This window comes from Miscanthus floridulus, chromosome 3 (genome assembly GCF_019320115.1).
Source record: "Miscanthus floridulus cultivar M001 chromosome 3, ASM1932011v1, whole genome shotgun sequence".
Lineage (NCBI taxonomy): Eukaryota > Viridiplantae > Streptophyta > Magnoliopsida > Poales > Poaceae > Miscanthus > Miscanthus floridulus.
Genome location: NC_089582.1, coordinates 1,495,975 through 1,521,257, shown reverse-complemented (window position 1 = coordinate 1,521,257; position 25,283 = coordinate 1,495,975). Strand labels below are relative to the sequence as shown.

The following is a 25,283-nucleotide window of genomic DNA, read 5'->3' as shown; positions in this document are numbered from 1 at the left end:
TAAATATTTTTTTAAACTATTTTTAATTCTAACACTGTTTTTTTCTTCAAATCTAGCACTTTTGCCGCGTCTATTGCCACGGCGTGGACAAACAACGCTGCCGCACCATGCATGACGCCGTTGGCAGCGGCAATGACGTGGTACTTCCCCGGGCCATGGCCGCTAACGTGGCAGGAGGTGCCGTGTCACGCCACGGCCCACGGCACGTCCCTTCATCACATGTTGTGCGATGGCGCACAGTTGAGTTTTTCGTTTACACGTGTACTTGCATGTATGCGCAGCTGCGATGGTTATTTATTCGCCGAAAGTATGCATGGGCTCGCACCTCGCAATAGCTAGCAGTATCCTCCAAATCCAATCTTCTGCTGAGGGCTGAGGTGAGGTGAGGTGAGCCCGTGTGTTTAGTCCGTGAAATAAAAAATTTTTGGATATCACATTAGATGTTTCGGAGGATATTGAAAGGGGTTTTTGGATACTAATAAAAAAACTAATTACATAGCTCGTCTGGAAACTGCGAGACGAATTTATTAAGCCTAATTAATTCATCATTAGTCATGTTAGTTACTGTAGCACTTATGGCTAATCATGGTAAAATTAGGCTTAAAACATTCGTCTCGTGATTTCCAACCAAATTGTGTAATTAGTTTTTTTTCATCTATATTTAATACTTTCTGCATATACCGTAAAATTCGATGCGACACTTCGATGAAAATTTTTGGGCCTCATTTACGGTTTCGAGAGGTTGGTGGCCTGATCACTCACTGCTCCTTGGACGTCGGTGATGATGGCACGTCCGATCACTCACTTCACTTCTGCCTGACAGGCTTGAAATTGTCATAAACTCCGATCCCCGCCGGTTGTACTGACTGCTCAACATTACTGTTCTTAAATCTTGTTAACATTTTTTAAGATAAAAACATGGTTCAACAGTACATCATGACCATCTTTCCCTGACATATGGTACTCCGTACTCCGTATGGTCGATGGATCTGGGCTGAGGTACATTCGTACGGGGCTCAAATTGAAGCCTCAGCAGCCAGGACCTGTTTGTTCCTGCAGTGCCTTTTAACATTTCTGTCACATTAAATGTTTGATACATGCATAAAGTATTAAATATAGATTAATTATGAAACTAATTACACAACTTGTGACTAATTTGCGAGACGAATCTTTTAAGCCTAATTAGTCCATGATTTGACAGCATGATGCTACAGTAACATATGCTAATGACATATTAGTTAGACTTAAAAAAATCGTCTCACAAATTAGCCCTCCATCTATGTAATTAGTTTTGTAATTAATTTATATTTAATGCTCCTTATTAGTATTTAAACATTCGATGTGACATGAATTTTAGGAGCGACTAAAGAACCAAACACCCCGAATCATTCTTCGTGTGCCCTCCAATCCAATCGTGTCCTTGGCTGCTCCACTGCTACAGTATATATACAGACGCGGACACTGTTGCCTGCAGACCAAAGAAGGGGAGTTGGTGAAAGTTATTAGGACCGGACCAGAGATTGAACCGGTGAGATCATCGGTTCACTGGTTCACTAGTCTAACCGTTTAGAACCGGTTGAACCGTCGGTTCAATTGTTTTGGACCAGACAAATTGAACCGACCACAGTTACTTTGAACCGGTATATATATATATATATATATATATGCTATAATTAATAATTGACAGATGATAAATAAACAACACAAATTTAATTGCACAAGTTTTTAGATTCAAAACAAAAGTGCATGATAACTGATAAGAAGTGCAGCTCATCTGTTACTACTTTAGCCATGTCGTAGAAAACTTAGAAATCAATCCTAAATTAATCAAATCTGGAGAAAAGAGATGCCTAATAATTAATATACTCTAACATGAACACGAGCTTCATATATTTATGAATCTTCACATTGACAGATCATAGATGCATAATTTAATCTTAACTCAGGCTCACCATTAGCCATGTCGCGAAATTCTGGCATGGTCGTCTGGAACTGGAGAACAGCAGGGAAGTGCCTGGAGGCCTAGAGCGGTGGAGCCTAGAGCAATGCGTTGTTATGTGACATGATCATAAACAACAATGTAGCTCCAAACAATGCGTTGTTATGTGACACATAGATTAATTCTCTCAACAAATTATAAAAGAATATACTCTACTTCTAAGAACTAATTATAGCATCATATACTAACAATGATGATCTTGACTATCATGGAATAATTAGCTAGGAATTTAAATGTGTTCATAGACACCAACCTTTTGGATGATGGATTCACCATAATTTGAGCCTTACACAAATGTCTAATTGGAAAAGTGCTCTCTACAATGGAGAAAGAACTAGAATGAGAATCAAGCAATGTAGCCATCAAAACAAAGCTAATTAAGCAACAAAATCAAAGAAGTGGATGTTTGTTACTAACCTTAAAGCAAAAAGATCAAGCCATTCTTCAAAATCCAAACGCTAGCTTCATGGTGAAGAGCAGCCGCAACAATGGAGGGAAGGACGCAAACGCGCACCACTGTTCTCGGGATAGAATAGAGGAGAAAGGAGAGGACAGCTGCAGCCTTTTTGTGCTGTAGGCTTATCACCGTCGGTTCTTGGCTAGAACCAACAGTGATAGAGCCCAATCATTGTCGGCTCTTGGCTTGAACCGGCAGTGAAATATGGCTGTCAAGCCATTGCCGGTTAAAGACACAAACCGGCAGTGATAGTTGTCATCATTGCCGGTTCGGTCACATTCCAAATCAATTTTTGGTTTTTAGAGCCAAGAACCAGCAGTGAGGGGTCAACACTACCAGTTCTCCTAATTCCGGCAGTGATGAGGCCGACAGTAAAGTGCTATTCTGTAGTAGTGCTCGTTGGAACTGTTTACGCTTTTAGTAGTTTGTATTAGATGGCGTAGAATTGTGGGTGGCTGGTGATGTGCCTAGTCCACGCCGTAACCACCGTGTTGGTCTCCCCCGTCGTGATGTCACGCTGCGCATGCCCATGGTCAGCGATTCGGTAAAGCAGGAGATCATGGAGCTCGTCATGCGACGGGGTGGTCGGGCTTCAAGCCCGTGTATCCCTCTACGTAATGCAATGAAAAAGTCTAAGAAAAAGCTACGGTAGTTGCACATTACAAACTTGTTGTGTTCATCTAGTTTCGTGTGTGTGCGTTCCAGTGTTCGTGCTCTCGCTGCAGTGACCACGCTCAGTTGCTGCCGCTCCACCGTCGTTCCAGGGACCGACCACCATGGCTGGGTTCCAACAACTGGTATCGGAGCCAGTTGATGTTCTACGGTGGGTCGATCAGCCCACCGCGAGAACCTCCGAAGAAGAAATTGGTGATCCCACGATGGCAATAGAAGGAGGAGATGGGTGACGGTCCGAGCTCCGTCACCGGCGGCGTCAAGGAGAGCTCCCTAGTCTGGCCGATGCTCACTCGCTCCAATTATGTGGAGTGGGCAATGTTGATGCAAATCAACTATGAGGCGATGGAGATCTGGAAGGTAATTGACCCAAGGACCAACGTCAAGCGGTCACAGGACCGACCGACCTTGGGTGCTCTGATGAGATCCATTCCCAGGGAGATGTGGGGAACACTTGGCACGAAGAAGACGATGAAGGAGGCATGGGAGACGGTGCAGACGATGAGGGTTGGAGCAGATCAGGTGAAGGAGATCAGTGTCCAGAAGCTTCTCAAGGAATTCGAGAACATCGAGTTCAAAGAAGGAGAAAGCATGGAGGATTTCGGCATGCGGATCACCAACCTCGTTGCCACACTCAAATCCCTAGATGAGACCGTTGACGATCCTCATGTTATCAAGAATTTTTTGTGTGTGTTGTCGTCCTATTTCAATCAAGTTGCCGTATCCATCGAGATGTTCTGTGATATGAAAACCTTGTTGGTGGAGGATTTGGTGGGGCGGTTGCGCACTGCAGAAGATCGGTTTGAGGACAAGGTCGACCAGATCACTAATAAAGCCAGGCGGTTGCTGCTCGCTGAGGAAGATTGGCTGGAGAAGCACAAGCACCAATTTCAACAATCGGGATCGTCGGTGAAGAAGGAGAATGGAGGAGCAGGCGGTCAGGGCAAGGGCAAGTCCGTGGTGTGCTAGGAACCACAAAAGGGCGGTGTCAAGCTCACTTCAGAGGGCACTCTATGTCGTAAAGGGAGGTGCTGGAATTGTGGCATAAATGGCCACTGGGCGTAGGGCTGCAAGCTCCCAAAGAAGGAGAAACGTGAGGAGGCAAACCTTGCTAAGGCTAACGTTGATAAGGCGACGTTGGTTTTTGCCACAGTTCATGACGTCGGGCCAAAGCAGCCATAGATGGTGCATCTCCAAGAGAAGAAGGTGAATCCTGTTGAGTGCGAGGCTGGTGTTTGGCATCTTGATACATGAGCAAGCAATCACATGACTGGCATGTGGTCTCTGCTGACAGGCCTTGATATGTCAGTGCATGGCACAGTGCATTTTGGAGATGACTCTAGTGTCAATATTGAAGGCCTTGGCTAGATGATCATGACAGGTCGCGGAGGAGAGCACAAGGTATTAACAAATGTTTACTACATTCCTAAGTTACAGAGTAACATTGTTAGCCTTGGTCAGTTAGAGGAAGCTGGGTGCAAGGTAGTGCTGGAGAATGGTTTATTGTAGATTTTTGATCGAATTGATCAGGGAAGGAGACTGATTGTCAGTACTCCACGCACTGGCAATCGGTTGTACAAGTTGCAGATCAAACCAGCAACACCAGTATGCCAAATGCTGAGTATCACTGACACAGCTTGGCTTTGGCATGCTAGATATGGACATTTGAATTTCAGGGCTCTCCAAGAATTGGGTAGAAAGGGTATGGTCAATGGAGTGCTAGTGGTGGATCATGTTGAGTAGGTTTGTGAAGGATGCACTTTAGGAAAACAACATCGAGCACCGTTTCTAAGGGCATCATCCTACCGAGCTCAGAAAGGTTTGGATTTGTTTCATACTGATTTGTGTGGACATATTTCACCTCCAACACCAGGTGGCAAGGCCTACTTTCTACTAGTTGCTGATGATCATAGTAGATACATGTGGATTGAGCTCCTCAGATCAAAACATGAGGCTTTGGCTTACCTAAAGAAAATTAAGGCAAGGGCCAAAACTGAATTAGAAGGGAAGCTGAAAGCAGTTAGAACAGATCGAGGGGGTGAGTTCAACTCCAGTCAGTTCATATAGTTTTGTACTGAATTTGGAATCAAACATTACACTACTACACCATACACACCTCAACAAAATGGGGTAGTAGAAAGAAGGAACCAGACTATTGTAGAGATGGCAAGATGCATGATGAAAAGCAAAGGAGTGCTAGCTCAATTCTGGGGTGAAGCAGTCACCACAGTAGTCTATGTGCTTCATAGGGCTCCAACCAAGAGTTTAGAGGGAGTCACTCCCTATGAAGCCTGGCATGGCAAGAAACCCAGTGTTGGACACCTGAGGGTGTTTGGGTGTGTTGGACATGTGACGAACAATGGGCCTGGGGTAGGAAAACCGAGTGACAGATCAATGAAGATGGTGTTTCTCGGGTATGCAAAGGGAACCAAAGGCTATAGGATATATGATCCAGAGTCAAAGAAGCTGCACATAAGTAGAGATGTCATTTTTGAAGAGAACAAAGGCTGGGACTAGAGCAGTTACTGTAACAGTCAAGACAGACCTAAATTCTTCATCACTGAATTTCAGTCTACTATAGCCCAACCGACAACAGAGCAAGGAAGTCCATAGTCTAGGGGGCCTGAACCAGCATCGCCATCATCTGCACAAGTGTTTCTAGTGTTTGGGAGCCCCCAAGAGTCAGCCACACACACTGTATCAAGTTCACATTCACCTAGAGGAGCTGGAGCTCAGTGGGTAACACCACCTAGAGAGCAAAGCTCTGAAAGTGATGAATTGACACCCAGATTCAGGTCACTGTCCAACCTGTATGATACAACTGACGAAATTCAGAATTTTGAATATAGTGGGTTGTGTCTTCTTGCTGCTGATGAGCCTCCCAGTGTAGAAGAGGCTCTTGAGGAGGAGTGTTGGAGAAAAGCAACGGAAGCTGAACTTCAATCTATTGAAGAGAACAACACCTGGATGCTCTCTGATTTACCCAAAAATCATCAAACAATTGGTCTGAAGTGGGTTTTCAAACTTAAGAGGGATCCAGATGGGAGCATTGTCAAGTACAAAGCTAGGCTTGTTGCAAAGGGCTATGCACAGAATGAGGGGTGGATTATGAGGAGGTTTTTGCACCAGTAGCTAGAATGGAAACAGTAAAGGTACTATTGGCTTTAGCAGCACATGGCAACTGGGAAATTCATCATATGGATGTAAAATCACCCTCCTTAAATGGTGTGTTGCTTGAAGAAGTTTATGTTAAGCAGCACCCTGGTTTCATCAACAAGGAATGTGCAGGCAAAGTGTTCAAACTCAACAAGGCTTTGTATGGTCTTAAACAGGCACCCAGGGCTTGGAATGCCAAGCTGAATCATGAGCTAATCAGTTTGGGCTTTGTGAGGAGTAAGGTGGAGCATGTTGTGTACAAAAGAGGTGACGGTGATTCACTCTTGTTAGTTGGAGTGTATGTTGATGACTTGATAATTTGTGGTCCTGACAGTGGCAAGATTGCTGAATTCAAAAGACAGATGATGAAACTCTTCAATATGAGTGACCTTGGCTTGCTCAGTTATTACTTGGGGCTGGAAGTGAATCAACAGGGCTCTGAAATCACTATTAGTCAGAGTGCTTATGCCAAGAAAATAGTTGAGCAGTGCCAGATGAGGGGATGTAATCCAGTTGACACTCCTATGGAACAGCGTGTCAGACCTATGACAGCAAAGCCTAGAACTGAAAAAGATGTTACAAGGTACAGGAGCATTATAGGCAGTTTGAGGTACCTTGTGAATACAAGACCTGATATTTCATATGTTGTGGGAGTTGCTAGCAGGTTCATGGAAGCACCAGACAAGGAACACTGAGCTGTGGTAAAGACGACTGTCAGGTACATTGCAGGCACAATCCATCTTGGGCTCAGATACAAGGAAGAAGCTCAGAATTATCTCTACTGGGGTATATAAACAGTGACCATTTAGGTGATCTGGTACACCGCAAGAGCACATCTGGAATGGTATTTTACTTGGGTTCCAGTCTGGTGACTTGGGCTTCACAGAAACAGAAGGTGGTGACCTTGTCTACTTGTGAGGCAGAATATGTTGCAGCTGCTGCAGGAGCATGTCAGGGTGTTTGGCTCAGTATGTTGGTGGCCGATCTGACAGGCAATGAGGTTCAGAAGTTCAGACTTCTTGTTGATAACAAGTCAGCCATAGAGCTGAGTAAGAATCCAATGCACCATGACAGGAGTAAACACATTGATACTCGATTTCATTACATCAGAGAGTGCATTGAGAAAGGCGTGGTTGGTGTTGATCACGTGGGGACTGAAGATCAGATGGCAGACATCCTAACAAAGCCACTGGGCAGGATCAGATTTGTTGAGCTGAGATCAAGTCTGGGCGTCGTTCAAGTCCAACAAGATTAAGGGGGTGATTTGTTAGTTTGAATAAGTCTAGTGTCCTTGATGTAATCTCGTTGGAACTGTTTACGCTTTCAGTAATTTGTATTAGATGGTGTAGAATTGCGGGTGGCTGGTGCTGTGCCTAGTCCACGCCGTAACCGCCGTGTGGGTCTCCCCCGTCGTGATGTCACGCAGCGCATGCCCACGGTCAGCGATCCGGTAAAGCAGGAGATCGAGGAGCTCGTCGTGCGACGGGGTGGTCGGGCTTCAAGCCCGTGTATCCCTCTATGTAATGCAATGAAAAAGTCCAAGAAAAAGCTGCGGCAATTGCGCAGTGCAAACTTGTTGTGTTCATCCAGTTTCGCGTGTGTGCATTCCAGCGTTTCGTGCTCTCGCCGCGGTGACCGCGCTCAGTCGCCGCCGCTCCACCGTCATTCCAGGGACCGGCCGCCACGGCTGGGTTCCAACATTTATATACCGATGGGTGCTAGACGAGAAAGTTTAGCTAGGGTGGACCGAATTGTTGATTTTATATGTAGCAGCCCTTTTCTCTATGAACAGCAAAGATGACTAGACTAATCTATCATCCACAAATTAAATCCCGGGTAGTTCGTAGGCCTCGAGAGTCGTCTCTCGCCTTAGTAAATTTTATAAGCTTTCGTGCATCAATGCATATACTGGTTAACGCTAACAGACATAAAAGCAGTCAATCATATAACATACTCCTAGCTTAATAATACAGTAATATATACATGGCCGGCTCGCTCGAGTGGATTTTTTCTTGTTTTAATTTGGGCCCACAACGACCTGCTCCATGAATGAATTAAACCCATTTGCAGCCGTGACAATCCAACATATATACAGCTGTTCTGGCGGATTCCCGCGCCAAACACGCGATGCCATATATATGGACTTGTTAGGCGCTCTGATCTATGTATATACGTTAGCAAATGGTTTTATACTACATCTAGCTTGGAGAAGATCTATGATGAAGGACGATTTTAATATGTATGCACGCTTGACGCCTCTAATAAGGACGACAAATTTATTTTTCTTTAATTTACCTAAAGCAGGTCAGATGGAGCTTTCATTCACCAAATTAAGTTTCCATTTGAACAACTACTAGACACGCTACAACCAAACCGAGGATAACTATTCAAATTATAGTCTTTACTTTATGCATATGATGTCAGGATTGGTAAGAAAAATTTTCAGAGATGGTTCAACACCGTGCTGCATGCAAACAAGCTATTTAGAACATGAGAAGCGTTGGATCCATGTTCGAATGAAAGGAGTTAACTAGTAGGGATTGAATGGGCAACACTTCCAACCAAATCAACAAACTTACCTGCCTGGCCGGTTTCAGGCAGTTCGGGTCGCTTCTGTTGGTCCTCTGAGTAGCTAGTACAGCAGCTTGATGCTTTGCATGTAGCAAATTGCATCTTTGTAAATCACAGTCTCGTGTGCTGTTTGGGTCGCTGGTGTCGGTAATCGTGGGATTACCGTGAGCAGCTAAGGTGTAACAAACTCTGCTTTTGCTTAATGACAAACATGTCAAGGCACGGTCGTGAATGAAAAACAACACTTTATACCCAACCACCTCAGACAGTTTCTTAACCACCTCTAGGAGCTGATGTGAGGAGTCCAAGGAAGGCTCTGTGTATCCAAGGGTCTTCAGTGTTCCATCGTCACAGCAGCACCCATAAATAACTTTAAATTAAAAAAAAATATTATCAGAAAAAAATGTGGATCAGGTCGGTCACTACAACTTCGGTATTGACTATATGAACATTCAAAGTCGTTTAGAAATTCTAAATTTTGAATTTCAAAATATATGAACTAACGACACATATTTGGGACTTTAAACGACTTTTAATAGAAAAAATTTCAGCCACAAAGTTGCAGATTGTATTGAGAACTACAACTTTAGTATAAATGAGTTGGTTTGAAAATTTTAAATTTCAAAATTCGTGAACTTAAAACAATATTTTGGGACTATAAATAGTTTGAAATATAAAAACTTTTCAACTACAAAGTGTTAGATCGCTTGAGAACTACGTTTTGATCTAAAGTTCGTCTGCATCCTAATTTCAATAGAAAAGTTATGTGGAAGCAACTATTTATACATACAGGTTCATGCGCCTTGGTTTCTTCGCTCTCCTTTCTTCCTCCGATCCCTCATGCTGCATTCCACGTCTTTTGGTGCCTTAGTTTATTTTATATTTTGCCGCCGCCGACTTGGGTGGAGAATTGAAGATAGAGCCAACACGGTCTCTCGTGAATCCCTAGCCTCAAGGTGAACGCGGGCGATGGTAGAGGTGCGTACGGAACTCGGTGGATTTTTTCTTGTTTTTATTTGGGCCCAACGACCTCAACCTGCTCCATGAATGAATTAAACCCATTTGCAGACGTGACAGTCCAACATATATACAGCTGTTCTGGCCGTATTCCCGCGCCAAACACGCGTATATATCTATGCATTGGCCTAGTTAGGTTAGATGTCCGATTTTTTCTTGTTTTTATTTGGGCCCAACGACCTCAACCTGCTCCATGAATGAATTAAACCCATTTGCAGCCGTGACAGTCCAACATATATACAGCTGTTCTGGCCGTATTCCCGCGCCAAACACGCGTATATATCTATGCATTGGCCTAGTTAGGTTAGATGCCCAATGCAAGTTGTGCAACCAATGCCAAAATGATGCCCCATATATATATATATATATATATATATATATATATATATATATAATTTCCTACTCCCATGTGTATATCTCTAGATTTAGGACGTATATGGCCCGATGAAATGTATGTAGATGGAGTATATCATTGTACTAGACCATTTAGGGTACTACGTATGACAAGTATGTATGTATACTTATAGTATATGGTTATACTTATTTTATATATTACTATCATAGTATTATATAATATATTAAAAAATATGTGGTCTTTTAAAAACAAATTCACATAGTAAAGATCTGGAGTATCTTAATATTAATATGTCAACATACTCAAACTGATAAATGAGTATGTACACATACGCAACGTGATTTATTGATTATGGGAGTAACTACTCCTGGGAGTATATAAAATGCACCCTATATATTATAGCAAACACCGGGAAACTAACTCGGATTCAGAATTCAATTTTAAAATTCTCGAGTTACTGATCATAGCACTATTCAAATTCAGTGGTTACTATTCAAACTTATGGCACTATTCAAAATACTCGCTACTATTTAAATTCGAAATATGAACAGTGCACGAGCACTCACCGGGGAGAGGCTTAGTCACCCAACTTTCTCACTATTCAAGCACTAACTTTCTCACTATGCAGGCACTATGCGGCGTAACTATTTGGAGCACTTGTTTTGCTTTATGGATGGTGGATGCAGGATGCGTGTGTGATTAGTGAATATGCATGAATATGCGTATGCGAATTATACTTCTTAGGATCTTTTGCAGGCTGGCGAGACCAATATTTCAGCCGGTCGTGCGACTATGCTTGTGTCTGTCCTACTCGGTACTCACCGTATGCATCACTAGCTCGCTTCTAAATCAGACTAACCCGGTCTTCTCCCTCGCTATCCCTAGCCACGCACACACAGGACTCAGGCTCTATTGTCTCCCCAGGCAGTTTCACCTGAAGGGAACACTTATCTGCGCAAATAGGGTTCTCTACAAACGCCGCTACCAGGGCTAACACAAGAACAACACACACAGAGGTTTCTCCTCTAGGGTCCCTAGCATAGAGACATCGCCCCATATGAACGAGCTTAAAGGAAGGCAGAGATTAAAATAGGAAAGCCTAGTTCATTTTCACAGAGCAAGCTTACATACGGCTTTCCCTTTCGAAAAACCCCAAGCACTTAGCACAAACCTTAGGGATTACCTTACAAGCGCAGGAAGATCACATGGATTTCCTTTACTCTCTAATTTACAACGGTGGAGTGGCTACTAAGTAAGTGGAGTATTAGTATTAAAGGTGGATGAACTCAGAGGACTCCTGAGATTGTAGTCTTCATGGTGTATGTGTGAGTGGAGAGATGGTGGAGTGGTGGTGTGGAGTTGAGTCTTTAGTGGATGAGTTCCTGGTGATGGTGCTGGTGGTCTTCGGTCCGATTGGTGGTCTTCGGTCCGATGCTGCATGAATGCTCCCAGCATCTCTCTTTATAGCGTGAAGGGAGCCTTCTAGATTGTCCTTCATGCTTATCTTCTGGAGTTACTTCGTTCTTAAGTCTTTTGGTGTCTTCAATTATTCTCCTTTACTGTTGCCTGGACAGCTGGATAGAGCTGCGTGCTTCAATAATTGTCCTGGCTACAGTAGAGTGACTGTATATTCCTTTTGAGCTGTCTTCTAACACACTCGGTCTTATCCTTCTGGATATTATTTTAGTATGGTCTACCATGCCTGAATGATTGATGTTGCAAACATCAAATCAAGGATTCTAACATGTAGTATTATCTTTCCCCGGCCGAATTGTTGATAACACCTTATCAACATAGGGAGTATATTTCTTATATAGAACATATATATTGATATTGAACTGAGTCTGTATTGACTCTTCTTATAACTCCTCAATATTTTCTTCGTTGTCCATTTCTTCAGGTTGCCATATTTCATACCAGGACAACAATTCACGATATTCTATTCATAATTGACATTCTTTGCCATAACTAGGCTTTATTAGTCTTCCAACTTCTATTTGTATTATACTATAGCTTCCATAGTATTCTCGTAAGAATACTTTTATTATTTTATTTTGGTACATCATATAATATTCAGGAGCAAATTTGGTATTTCCTTCTAATTCTTTTGCTTCACTGAAAATTCTCCAATTATCATGATTCGTGTCTTTTATGAACAGCTCTTCATAATTTTGCCATGAATCTGAAGTCCATGTAGTAGGAAATTTGTATGATCCCTTTGTGATATATATATCGTGGCATGCTGGTCTTATTGGTTGTGTAAATTTTGGTGGATTGGAACAAAACTTAATTTTGTATCTCCCTTGAATATATGCTAATTTCTTACAAGCTTCTTTTCAAGTGTACCATATATATCATGGACTAACCCATGATCAATAATAGTTTGTAGAGAGATATCATCTCCAATATTTCTTTGTATGCTTCTGAAATATTTTAAATTTATATCAGCCCTCAATATCAAGAATATTTGATGAGGCTTAACAATTAATTTATCATCAAGATGAAGTAAAGGAAAAATATTTGCATTCGCAATTATTCCTAGATGCCTTTCTTTTCCTTGGTATAATTTCATAAAATAGTTTTGTATATCATGAAAGGTTTTGTAATCCTTTTAGCATATTTCTTCCAAATTAGATCTATAATATCTCGAGTAAAGTATGACAAAATTTGTTCAGTCTAAAAACTTAATCTAGGAATGAAGAACTCTTGTGGAGTATTGTTTAAATATTTGTTTCCTTTTTCCTCTAGAATTACTTCTTCTTCTAATTGCACTTTATTTTCCTCATATATTATTTTAGCTTCTGACTCATTTTTCATATCATTCTGCTATTTTAGACATGACATACATGCTTGTCTTCAACATAACCTACATGTTGCTCTTTTTGCTGGATCTTAATAATATAAGCAAAATACACATTTTATAATAGAATCACCTTTTTTATGATTCCACTTGTGTTCGCAGTTTATTTGATCCATCATTTGTATCTTTATTCCTGCTAACTCATCAATTAAGCCTAACTCTTCTTCACTTGATTCTTTTTCTTCGTCATATTCTATTTCATCTATCTCTATAATTGAGTATATCGATTCATCATCCATTATATCATCATCACACACAAAAATATTTTCATTCACACTATCTATTATTAGAAACTTTTCTTGTTCTTCTTGCTTATTGGAATACATTTTCTTGTCTTTATTAGGACATGTTTTGCTTAAGTGATCTGGCGAGTTGCAAATAAAGCATCTACATATACTATCATATTTTTTTCTCGGATTATATCTTCTTACATTTCTTTTATGGAGGAATGGAGCTCTATTGTCTGATCTTCTTAGAAAATAACGTCTCTTTGTCCTTATATTTCCTTTCTTATAATTCTTAAGATATTTCTTGTTTCTAGATCTCTCTTCTCCATATGTCAATGGTATTTGAACTATTTTATTGCAAAAATTATAATCTGATTGTTTCATTGATCTTTGGGCTTGTATGTTCGTGCATATTTTTCTTAACTGTATGAAAACGAATGTTATAGCATGAGAGATATTATATTCTTTACCATTAGTTTCTTTTTTATATTCTTCAAATATCATAGAACCTAATGGATCTGGCAATTTATTAAAATATCTTTCAACTATACCTTGGTTATAGCCTTGCTTGGTAGTTGTAGCATTATACAAATAGTGTTGAGAAAATTCTTTTATTCCTTTCCAGCTTGTTAGTGACAATTTTTCTATTTCTTTTAATCTTTCATTCGGTAAAACAGTAAATCCTAATTCCGAATCTTCACCTATTACAATACTTGATATAATATTTGCAAAATTATATGGGTTACTACCAGCTATTTTTAATTGGGCATAATGATTAGGGAAAGCTTCTACCCATTGTTCCCATAAAACTTTGACTGATTCTCCTAAAAATGTTTCTAAATATGTAATCATATCTTCTACTCTATTTCCAATATTATGCTAATTTTGTATATACTTTTGGACTATCAATCCTTTCCATATGCTAATTATATTTGACCAATCTTTAGGATCATGTGCTGCTAAATTTAATATAGCACCATCACTTCTATAATTCTAGAATTGTACCGTCTTTTCAAATTCTCTTCTTTTTGAACCCATATGCTTATATTGTCCAGGTATATATCTATATGCAGGTTCTTCTTTTTTCGGTGGCCAAGTTCTTGGTTTTCTAGTTGGTCTCTCTTTTTCTCCTTCTATCTTTATTTCTGGACCTCATCTACTTTTTGATGAACTTGGATCTATTTCCATTGCTTCTATAGCATTATTTTTATGCAACTCTTTATTTTCTAAGGAGTTTATGAGAGTTACTGAGTTATTTCTACAGATCTCAATTGTATCTTCATCCTCTTCTTCATAGCTTTCTAGTAAAAACTTATTATTAATTTCCCATTGCTCTTCTTCGCTTATATCATTATCTTTTATGTATTTTATCTTATCTTTGCTATATTCTAATTCTTTTTGGCTTCCTTTACCCTATTTTCTATTTGTTTTGACACAAATTCATTTTTCTTTATTGGAATGCTAAATTTCTTATTATTTAACTCTCTATCTTTCTTGATGTTATTAAGTCTATATAACTCTCGTCTAAAGTAGAGTTCCTTTTCTCTTATAGCCGCCCATTGGCATATCATAGAGGTTTTGTATTCATCATGAATTTTGCTTAACTTTTGCTCATAATGTTTTATTTCATTATCTATATCTAATTTTTTCCATAAATTCACATATGCTATGCCTTCTAGTTTCTTCTAATTTTGCCTCTGAAATGGATGCTTCTAAATCATCTAAACTTTGTTCTTTATAATCTACAAACTTAATACTAGTCATCCCTCTATTATTTTCATAGCTTATGTAATCTTTGGGTTGTTTTAAAATTTTTGGTTCTATTAACGAGCTTATATTCCATTCTTCTCATGCTCTTTCTTTAGAACTTATTTTTAGAGGACTCATAAATTTTATTCCTTTAGATTGCATACTTTCTATAACATTGTTCATATTTACCTTATATTTGGTTTCACTTCTGTTGGTTAACCTTCCAATAAATTCTATGCTTACTAATAGATTTGTTCCTTCAAAGTCTTCATAGCCTTTGATCTGAAATCCAAAAACCATCTTATCTATAAATTCTTTTACTGCCATTATTAAATCTGGGGCTATATATGTTATTAACATGTTTTCATTCATATCACCTTCTAAAAATCCTAATGCTGCTTTGTTTATTGAGTCCCATCTTTTATCTAATAAAGCTATTAAAACCTTGGTTCCTAATTTTTTTCCTTGTCATTCCTTTAATTCCAATGATATACGTTCCCTGATGTATATATTTATACCCTGAATATTTTAAAGGATTCTCAAATTGTTTGCTAACAATTCTTAACTGAACAGGTTCTGTTAATACACTTAATTATACTTCTCTAGATATTCTATATAATCTATTTTTATTTTTAAACCAACCCATTTGATATATTTGTTGAAGTCTTATTTTTCTTAAAGTATCTTTCAAGATCTCTTTCTGCGTCTATCATTTATTCTAAGGTTTCAATATCATCACATCCTCCCTTCAGTTTATCTATAAAACCTAGAGGTCTTACGTCTCTATTTACTAGCTGGAGTGACTTGTCTCTTCTAGAGAGGCTCTTAGATACTTCCATTTTTTTGAGTTTAAAGATATGGTAGACTCAACTATTCCTGCTGATGATAACACAATCTCTTTGTTATGCTCAACAATATTAATATTATCAATCTTCTTATATAGATAAGTTAACTCATTTTTAATATAATCACTATTTTGGTTGATTCTTCCTAGGGAAACTTTACTTTCTTCTAAAGTCTGTAATGCTAATTCTAATTTATTATTGATAGCTGAATATTACTCTTCAAGGTGCTTATGTTCCTTGTGTAGTCTGTCAAATTTTAGTTCTAGATCGTCTTGCCTCTTTCCCCAAGATATGTAAAAGTTATGTATCAAATCACCTATTAAGTTTATCTGTCCGTGAGAGATATGCCAAGTATGTTCTTCAGAGCTATTTAGTCTACACCTTATATTTATATTCTCTTTAGTATTGGCTGTATTTTCTATATTAACTTCTAAATTTAAATAATGTAACTTTTCAATCCTCAACAGATTATAGTAAATCCCTCAAATTCAAAATCTAATAACTAGGCTCCGATACCACTATTACACGATTACGCTAAACTGCTGCAACAGACTCGAACTCAAAATTCAAATTTAAAATTCTTGAGTTACTATTCACAACACTATTTAAATTCAGCGGTTACTATTCAATTTCGTGGCACTATTCAAAATACTTATTACTATGCAAATTCGGGATACCTCAGTGGCGTCGCCCCCATTTTTTAGTGCTACTTGGTGCATCCGATATCATCATAGTAGGGATTGCCCTCGAAGCCTTGCTTGCATCTGCAGAGGTAACCAGGCACGTTGAGGGAGTCGACGCACTCGGTGTTGGGATTCTCGGAGGCGTACTCCCGTCGGCCCATGGCCCAGTCCAGCCACACGGGCATGCTGCTCCGGCTGACGTCCATGCGCAGGTCGGACGCCCCGAACTCGTAGCTGTCCTTGCCGACGAGGAAGGCGATGTCGCAGGGGCTGTGCTCCATGCCGTCGTGCGGCCAGCTCTCGAAGTGGACGGCGTTGTCGGTGAGGCCGGGCGGGATGTCTACAAAGCCTGTCAGCGTCACTTTGAGTTAATTACCCCCTGTTAATTAAACCCGTGCTTTTGGCATTGTATGTCCCCTTTATTTGGTTAGTACAAGCGGCGTGCCGCACAATGTTGGATTGATCGTATGGCCAATTTGCCGGCTGGCCGACTGGGACAAATTGCACTATCGTTCATTCGTTTGACGAACTCCCGTTTCCAAATGTATCGCTGTGAAATTATGTCCATAAACAAAAAGGGCAGAGGTTATCCAAAGGGACTACTCCGACACATATATAGTACTGTACAATAGTTATGTTGATGTCCAAAATTATAAGCAGGTACACCCAGAGGGGAAAAAATTCTGTGCCCTCGTGATGCACACTACCTCTATCGCGTGCAGCACTACTCAGGAGTCTTTGAGAGACTGAACACCACTACTCAGGCCCGGCCCTGGGGGGTGCGAGCTGTGCACTGGCACAGGGCCCTCGAAGCCAAGGAGCCTAATCCCAGGTATGTACACACTATAAGCTATAGCTGGTATACTCTGGTCCAATAGAAAATCATATATGTGGCCCAAAAATACTGGAGCATGTGTCGATTTCCCTTCCGCCGCGGCCGCTCTCTTCGTCGCTTCATAGCTGCGTCTTCGCGTCCGGCGTCATTCTTGCGCGTTGTCGTAAATGAAGGGCCCATTTTTCTGGCCAAGCTCCAGGCCCATAAATTGACAGGACCGGGCCTGCCACTACTCCTCGAGCGTCCAGACCAGCAGCATAATAAATCTCTCCCCAACCCCAACTGAACCGACGGCTGTGCGGCACTCTGCTTCTCTGCTGAGCGCTTCTTCTCTCTTCTTGTTACATTACACGGACACGGGGAGAGAGAGGGCTATGGAGGGCGCCCAAACCTTGCTGAGCAACGCCGGGCAGCTGCTGAGTTCAGAGTACCAGCAGCTCAGTGGCGTCGGCGGCCAAGTTGTTGAGCTGCGGGACGAGCTAGACGCCATCAATGCTCTCCTCATCATGCAGTCCGAGGCAGAGGATGGGGCCGTGGACCGCTTCCTGCAGGTGTGCATGAGGCAGCTGGGCGAGGTTGCCTACGACGCGGAGGACTGCATCGACCTTTACACCCTGCGCATCAGGTCCCGGCCCACCGACGGCGTGCGCGCCTGGCTGGGACGCCTGCTCGGGACGCTCCCGTCTCGCCGCCGCCTCGCCTGTGAGATCAGAGCCCTTCGCGCCCGCACCCTCGCCATCAGCGAGCGCCAGGCGCGGTTCGGCGTCAACCGTGACGCGCTGCGCCGCTCCCCTCCACTGCTACCCGCCCCCATGACAGTGTCCGCTCCAGCTAACGACGCCGACCGCCGCCACCGACTGGTCGGCATCGCGGAGAAGGCTGATAAACTGGCTGCACGGCTGAAGGCGCCGGTTGGCGACGAGGGTGAACGCAAGGCCGTTTTCTCCATCGTGGGGTTCGGCGGCCTTGGCAAGACGACGCTGGCCATGGAGGTGTGCCGGCGGCTAGAAGCGGAGTTCCCGTGGCAGGGGATGGTGTCCGTGTCTCAGGCGTTCGAGCCGAGCAGGGACCTCAAGGTGTTGCTCACGAACCTTCTTCGGCAGGTCGTGAAGCCCGAAACAGCTGACGACAGGGGCATCAAGGAAGAGGCTGCCCTGGGTGCAATCGACGACCTGGATGACAACGGGCTAGCCAAAAGACTGGAGGAGCTTCTCGTGGACAAAAGGTACTACTGTACTCCTCTTGCTCCAAATTATACGATGTTTTGGCTTTCTAGATACTCCCTCCGTTTCAAATTATAAGTCACTTTTATTTTTTTGGCTCATCCATTTTGCTATGTATCTAGATATGTACAAAAAAAAATCAAAACGACTTATAATTTGGAACGGAGGAAACACGTAGTTTTTGTTATGTGCGCCTCTAAATTAAAGGACCTTCCAATTTATACTATCTAATGATAAAAGTGACTTCCCACGGATCATGGTAGTTCTAATGATACCATATTTACACTATCTATTGCTATTATAGTCTTCCTTTGAAAAGTTCACATTAACCCTAATTAGAAGTACAACGCCTGTAATGATTGTCACTTCTGGATCTTTTCTGTTTTTCTAATTACCACATCTGACATTGTGAAAATAATATAAGGCAAGCCCTTAATCTTCATCCTAACTAACCATGCATCTATGCCACTATGAAAGTATAGGCTCATAAATTTGCATTTAAATCACCGGCCCAACCATTGTTGTAAATAACCTAAAGTAACCTATAGCAATGTCATTACACTAGTAGAGAACAAACTTTTCGTTTGGATCGGTTTTGGCTTTAGTCTCGGCCATATTTGGGCCTGGGACCAAAGAGAGGATTAGTCCCGATTGGGGCAACCAATCGGGACTAAAGTCACCTGCCCAATGGCCAGAGCCGTAGGCTTTTGCATGAGGGAACCTCTAGTCCAGGTTATAAAAAATAACATAAAGTAATTGTCTAAATTTGCATCTACCTACATCTATCATTTATAAAATACCAAAGTACTAATATATGTGCTTATACAATATCCACCTCTGACTTCTTAAATATAGAAACAAACTAACTTAATTAATACAATCATGATGTCAGTCACCATTGGCACCAAGGTCCCATTTGGTGGAGCTCTGGCCGGCTTGGCTCTAGCACCTCCTTGGGCCGTGTAGCAAAAAGTTATTTTATCTTTCTTATCAAAATAAACTAAAAACCGCATTTTTTGCTTCACCAGTTCTGGTTTCTCCACGCACTATAGCAAGGAGTTGAAGTCGTGACAAACATGACCTTGTATACATATTTGTATAAGAAACAATGGTCACATATCTATTTCTAGGTCAAGCATATTAGTTGAAACTAAGGGTTTAGCTAAGTATATGTCAAATACACATAGAGACGTGTGGCAATCACTACTATAGAAAACTTGCTAGAGGCGGGCGGAATCGATTAACGGAGACGGGCATTGCAACTGCTGCCAATCAAACGCCTCTGTTAATGCAGATTAATCTTGTTAAGTACTATAACTTTGGTGTGGGATGTATCTCCATCAAAGATAGTTTGAAATTTTTTAAAAATTAAGTCTCAAAACATGTGAATTTCAAAAACACATATTTGAGACTCTAGATGACTTTAAATTAGAAACTTATCAATATCAAACATGTAGATTGGGTCGGCCACTAGAACTTTGGTATTAACTATGTGAACATTTGTGATCGTTTAGGAATTCTAAATTTTAAATTTCAAAATCTATAACATTCGAACACGTATTTGGGACTCTAAATATCTTCAAATTAAAAACTTTTCAACTACAAAGTTGTAGATTCTATTAGAACTTTAACTTTTGTATAGACCATGTCTACATCCAAGATCGTTTGATAATTTTAAATTTCAAATTTCAAAATCTGTGCATTTACAACAATATTTTGGGACCCTAAACAGTTTCAATTCAAAAACTTTTCAACTACAAAGTTGTAGATCTCGTCGAGAGCTACAATTTTGATATAAAGTTTGCCTTCATCCGATTTCATATGAAAAAGTTATGAATTATTTTTTGTTGCAATCATGAATTGAGGCATACATCTTAAGGCACCCGCCTCTGTAAATCAATTTATGGAGGCGGACCCTTAGAACGACCGCCTCCGAAAATAAACGATTAACGGAGAAAGACGTCCGTCTTAAGTTGCCCGCTTGGGTTAATGGATTAACAGAGGCGGATGCTTAATGCTGCTCGCCTCTGTTGAGCATTAACCGAGAGGCGGGTGCTCGGCCAGCGGCCCTGCCACCTATTAATGGAGGCGACCGTCCAGCCCGTCCGTCCCAGATAATAAAATGGCACTGTCTCGCAAAATCTTTTCTATAGTAGTGAATGTGGAAAACAATGAATGGGTATTAAAAAGTATATAGTAAGTATAATTGGAAACTAAAATCTATCACAACTAGAAAAAGATAAGAAAATATCTATAGAAATACCGTGTTAGAACACGAAGAATTAGAGGGGAAAAATGCAAGTACTTTGAATAGATGCGGCCTAAACTTATCTATGAATTTCTAACACTTCCCACTCTTCTAATATGTATAGAGCATGAGTTGACATACTAGTATAAGAAATAATAATAATTGCACTTCCCACTCTTGTAACCTTGTTCTGCAAAAATAAAGAGACTGCACATAAACATTTTCATACATTTTGCACATGAGGGGTCATAAATTGCCTTCTGGATATATGGCTAAACTAACTATATTACATATGCTTAAACCAGGTACCTCATAGTGATTGACGATGTTTGGAGTGTGGGAGCATGGGAGGCAATCCAATCCAAGCTACCAGAGAACAACAAGGGCAGTAGAATCATCTTGACCACTCGAATAGAAACAGTGGCCAATGCATGCAGTCCTGCTAGTTTTAGTGGCCTTTGCATTCATAAAATGGAACCCCTTAAGCTTGAAGATTCCAAGAAGTTGTTCGTCAGTAGAGTGTTTGGCTCCATGGATGTCGCTTACCCAAATGAGTTTGAAGATGTAATGAGCGACATCTTGAAAAAATGCGGTGGGCTGCCATTGGCCATTATCAGCATTGCTAGTGTTTTGGTAGGGTACAAATCACCAGGAGTCAAAGATAAGTGGGATAGAGTCTGCAAATCACTTGGTTCTCAAATGGAGATCCACCCTAACCTTGAGGGGATGAAGCATATAGTCACACTTAGCTACAATCACCTCCCACATGAGCTCAAGGGTTGCATGATGTACTTTAGCATTTTTCCAGAGGACTATGTGATCTGCAAGCGCCGACTATTGAATAGATGGATGGCCGAAGGATTGGTTCATCAAAAGCGGGGGTTGACTATGTGGGAGGTTGCAGAGTCTTACTTGGACGAACTCTTGAGTAGGAACATGATTGAAGAAGCAGGCCATTCGGGTGGTTATGCCTGGACAGAGCAAACATACAGGGTGCATGACATGCTTCTTGAGGTCATGGTGTCCAAGTCCTTGGAAGCTAACTTTCTTAGCCTGCATGGAGGGCAGTATAAGGGGATGTTGTATGACAAGATCCGTCGCCTCTCCATCCATGCTGACGTGGAAAGTGTAGATTCTGTAGCAAAGAGAAATGTTGAAGGCCGCCGAGGCGAGGATAATTTGAACATACAACATGTTCGATCACTAAGCATGTTCCAGCTCCATGGGCAACACAAGCTCCTAAAAACGCTAAGCAACATCGTCCTCTTGAGGGTGCTTGACCTAGAAGGCTGTGAGGGAGTAACAAACAAGCATGTAAGGTACGCCTGCAATCTGTACCTACTTAGGTTCCTAAGCTTGAGGGGCACAAACATAAGCAAGGTGCCTAAGCAGATCGGGAATCTAGAGCTTTTACAGACGCTTGATCTAGCTTACACACTTCTTACTGAGCTGCCAGAAACAATCACAAAGCTGGAGAAACTCGAGGACATACGGTTCTCCAACAAGGATAATCTTTGGGAAACTTATTGGACTATGCCCTGAGGAATAAACAAAATGAAGGCTCTACATGTGCTGCGTAGGGTATCTCTTGGGAAGGACTCTAAAGTTGCCCAAGAGGTAGGTGAACTTGAGGAACTAGAAGAGTTAGACTTATCCATCGACATCAACAAGGCCATTGATGAGGAGGTTCTCAAAGAACTTGCTCTGTCCATAAGTAAGATGCACTCCCTGCGGTGGCTCTATATCGGACAACATGGAAGTAGTGATGATGGTGTTAAGATACTAAACTTTCTCCATCACCTACCAACACCACCACGACTCCTCCAAACCCTTTCGATCATAGGTGACATTGCCAATGGATTGCCCAGCTGGATCGGGTCACTCACATATCTTGTTAGTTTTACTGTGCTACTTACAACACTTACTAATGTTGAGCTCTTTGGCGTCCTGTGTATGCTGCCCAACCTGAAGACATTGGGCATGGATTGGCACTGCTATACGGGTGATGAGCTGGCTGCATGCACCAGCCACAAATTTCCGGTGCTCAGGGACCTGATGCTCGGAGGTTGTCTACCCAAAGTTATTCGGTTTGAGGAAGAATCGATGGAAATGCTTGAGATTATTGAACTTAGCTTTGACGGCAAACACGTGGCGGAGAGGAGCATCGTTGGCATTGAACACTTGACCAACCTGAAAAAGGTTATGCTCGACTGTCCAGGTGACTATCCTGCACTAGTCTACACAGTACTTGAGCAGATGAAGGCTGAGAATGATAGGCGCTCGAGGTCCAACCAATTCGATATTGCAGTTAGATATTGGTGATTGTTGTATCGTCTTAATTACTACTGTTGAGAACATCAAAGCTGGTTCTCCGGCCATGTCTCTTTTGTACCCTTTATAGTACTGCTGCTTTTCCTCCTAATGTTATGTAGTCTTCCCAAAAAAAAAAGAGTTCCCTTGTCTTTATGGAAAACGTACTAGTTTGTGTGTACACTGTTGTGCACTTGTGATTTCAGGTGAGCCTTCCACAGACTTGTGTTTGTGTTGGACATTACACGCGCTACTTGATGTTTGTTGGTACATCTCGCAGTGCGAATTAAGGGACCCGACTACCAGAGCCCTACTTCCCAAATCTCAGTTCCCCTTCCTGCTGACGCCTGCCGCGCCCACGGTAGTGCCTATCCCGCCTAATTTGGCAGTTGGCAGTTGGCTTTGTGGCTTCACGTCGAAACGAACGACTACCAGGCTGCAGCGCAAGGGACCGTCCCCCTATGGTTATGTGTCTCTGCCCTCGTCCCGCGCACCGCCAAGCCAAAGGTTAAGAACGAGGGGCCTCCTCTGTCCTCTGCTTGGCGACCAAAGGATGGCGGAAGGTTGGTTTTTCTAGTCTCTTAATTCATTTTGGGATGCCATAGTATTGTTTTGTTGTGTGACGAGACTTAAATTTCAAAAAATAGAAAACCCTTCGATACGATGTCGGATGAAGATAATTTTTATATATAAATTGTAGACCTCGATGAGATCTATAACTTTATAGTTTTAATTTTTTCATTTGAGGACAGTAAGATGCTCGAAAAAATAATATAAAATTTCAGTACCATAATAATCGTCTACTAACGCTTGCCGCATTAGAGCACTAATATATTATTTGTATAGAGTTAAATGAAAATACTTTTTATACCAAAGTTGTAGCTCTCAATGAGATTTACAACTTTGTAGTTTTGAGTTTTTTTATTTGAGGATGTTAAGATGCTCAAAAAAAATAATATAAAATTTCGGTGTCTCCCGAAAATAGAAAACCGCTTTTGAAACCAGCCGACCACCAAATTTGTCCGGTTTTGATAGTTGGAGAGTGTTTCTTAATCGATTTCATAGTTAAAGGTTGAAAATCGAACTTCGGCACGAATTGAGAGTTGGAAAATGTACTTTACCAAAAAAAAAAATGCCCAACTAATCTCATAACAGGTAGGTCTTCAAAAAAATCTCGTAACAGGAACCTACGAGACCCGGTTAAAAAAAAGAAACCTACGACAGATTTCCTTCTGAGTTACGCACGCCAAAAAAAAAAAGCCCAACGAATCGTAACAGCTAGGAGACCCGGTCAAGAAAAACCTACGAGAGGTTTGCCTTCTGAGTTCCGCACGCCGCTGCCGCTCCTCTCCATCGATCGGACGTTCGGTGATTTTGGTGGTTCAATTGTTTCTCGCCGAGTCGCTCCATTGCGGTGATCCGATCGCCGCTCCATTGCGCGGTCGTCGGCCGCTGCGACGTCGCCGGCGGCCGGCAGCTCAACTCACGTAGCCACGTACGTGACTCCTACGCAAGCGACGAGTCCACGTCAGGTGTTCCAGGTACGGTTCGTTTGGCCAGTTGCTCCTACTTCCCTTTGTTGATCTATGAAAAATAATCAATGTTTAATTTACCTCCAATTTTTTTCTCTCCTTTGGCGCTGCTTGCTGCCTTTGTATATAGGTAGTTCCCTAGCTTCCTGCCTTCCTTGATCAATCGGCTATTGGGCATTGGCCATCGCCAATCGTTGCCGGCGTGCTGTGTACTGCGCTGCGCTCAGGCCTCCGCCGTCCTGGCCTCCTGCGCTGCGCGCCCTGCTGCTTGCCTGCTCGTGCCAACTGCCAAGAACCAGGGACGTGCTGCTTGCCTGATTGGCTGATTGCCTCTCTCTGTCCAATTCCATCAGGCATCATCCGATCCAGGTAATTTAATTTATTCTATATTTATATTTTTTTTGTTTGTATATTTCATGCTTTAGAGGACAATGCTCTGTATTTTGGTCCCTTCAGTTTTAATAAAATAGCTGGGGAGCAATGCTCCACAGTTTTCAGTTCAAAGAGAATTTACCTCCAATCATATATTAATTTACCTCCAATT

General features: G+C 41.6%; 3 protein-coding genes across 3 annotated transcripts; all 3 read left to right on the top strand.

Moving 5' to 3' along the window:
• The first annotated feature begins 3,353 nt into the window (after nt 1–3,353).
• On the top strand, nt 3,354–6,260 carry LOC136542963 (uncharacterized). The gene is made up of 2 exons (XM_066535565.1): nt 3,354–4,081; nt 5,924–6,260. Exons 1-2 carry the CDS (start codon nt 3,354–3,356, stop codon nt 6,258–6,260), a joined length of 1,065 nt encoding a protein of 354 aa, XP_066391662.1.
• Nucleotides 6,261–17,697: 11,437 nt separating this feature from the next.
• Nucleotides 17,698–22,439, top strand: LOC136542962 (disease resistance protein Pik-2-like). The gene is made up of 2 exons (XM_066535563.1): nt 17,698–18,651; nt 21,203–22,439. The coding sequence occupies exons 1-2, from the start codon at nt 17,801–17,803 to the stop codon at nt 22,437–22,439; spliced, it is 2,088 nt and encodes a 695-aa protein (XP_066391660.1). The 5' UTR covers nt 17,698–17,800.
• Nucleotides 22,440–22,451: 12 nt separating this feature from the next.
• Nucleotides 22,452–23,219, top strand: LOC136542961 (disease resistance protein PIK6-NP-like). The gene has a single exon (XM_066535562.1). It carries the CDS (start codon nt 22,452–22,454, stop codon nt 23,217–23,219), a length of 768 nt encoding a protein of 255 aa, XP_066391659.1.
• Nucleotides 23,220–25,283: the final 2,064 nt, after the last annotated feature.

What these genes read in the sequence shown, in the direction of transcription:
- LOC136542963 (XM_066535565.1), top strand. Translation starts at nt 3,354, where the DNA reads ATGGGTGACGGTCCGAGCTCCGTCACCGGCGGCGTCAAGGAGAGCTCC. An exon ending in GGCGGTCAGGGCAAGGGCAA is followed by an intron (nt 4,082 to 5,923) that starts GTCCGTGGTGTG and finishes ACCCAGATTCAG; the next exon opens with GTCACTGTCCAACCTGTATG.
- LOC136542962 (XM_066535563.1), top strand. Translation starts at nt 17,801, where the DNA reads ATGGAGGGCGCCCAAACCTTGCTGAGCAACGCCGGGCAGCTGCTGAGT. An exon ending in GAGCTTCTCGTGGACAAAAG is followed by an intron (nt 18,652 to 21,202) that starts GTACTACTGTAC and finishes TGCTTAAACCAG; the next exon opens with GTACCTCATAGTGATTGACG.
- LOC136542961 (XM_066535562.1), top strand. Translation starts at nt 22,452, where the DNA reads ATGAAGGCTCTACATGTGCTGCGTAGGGTATCTCTTGGGAAGGACTCT.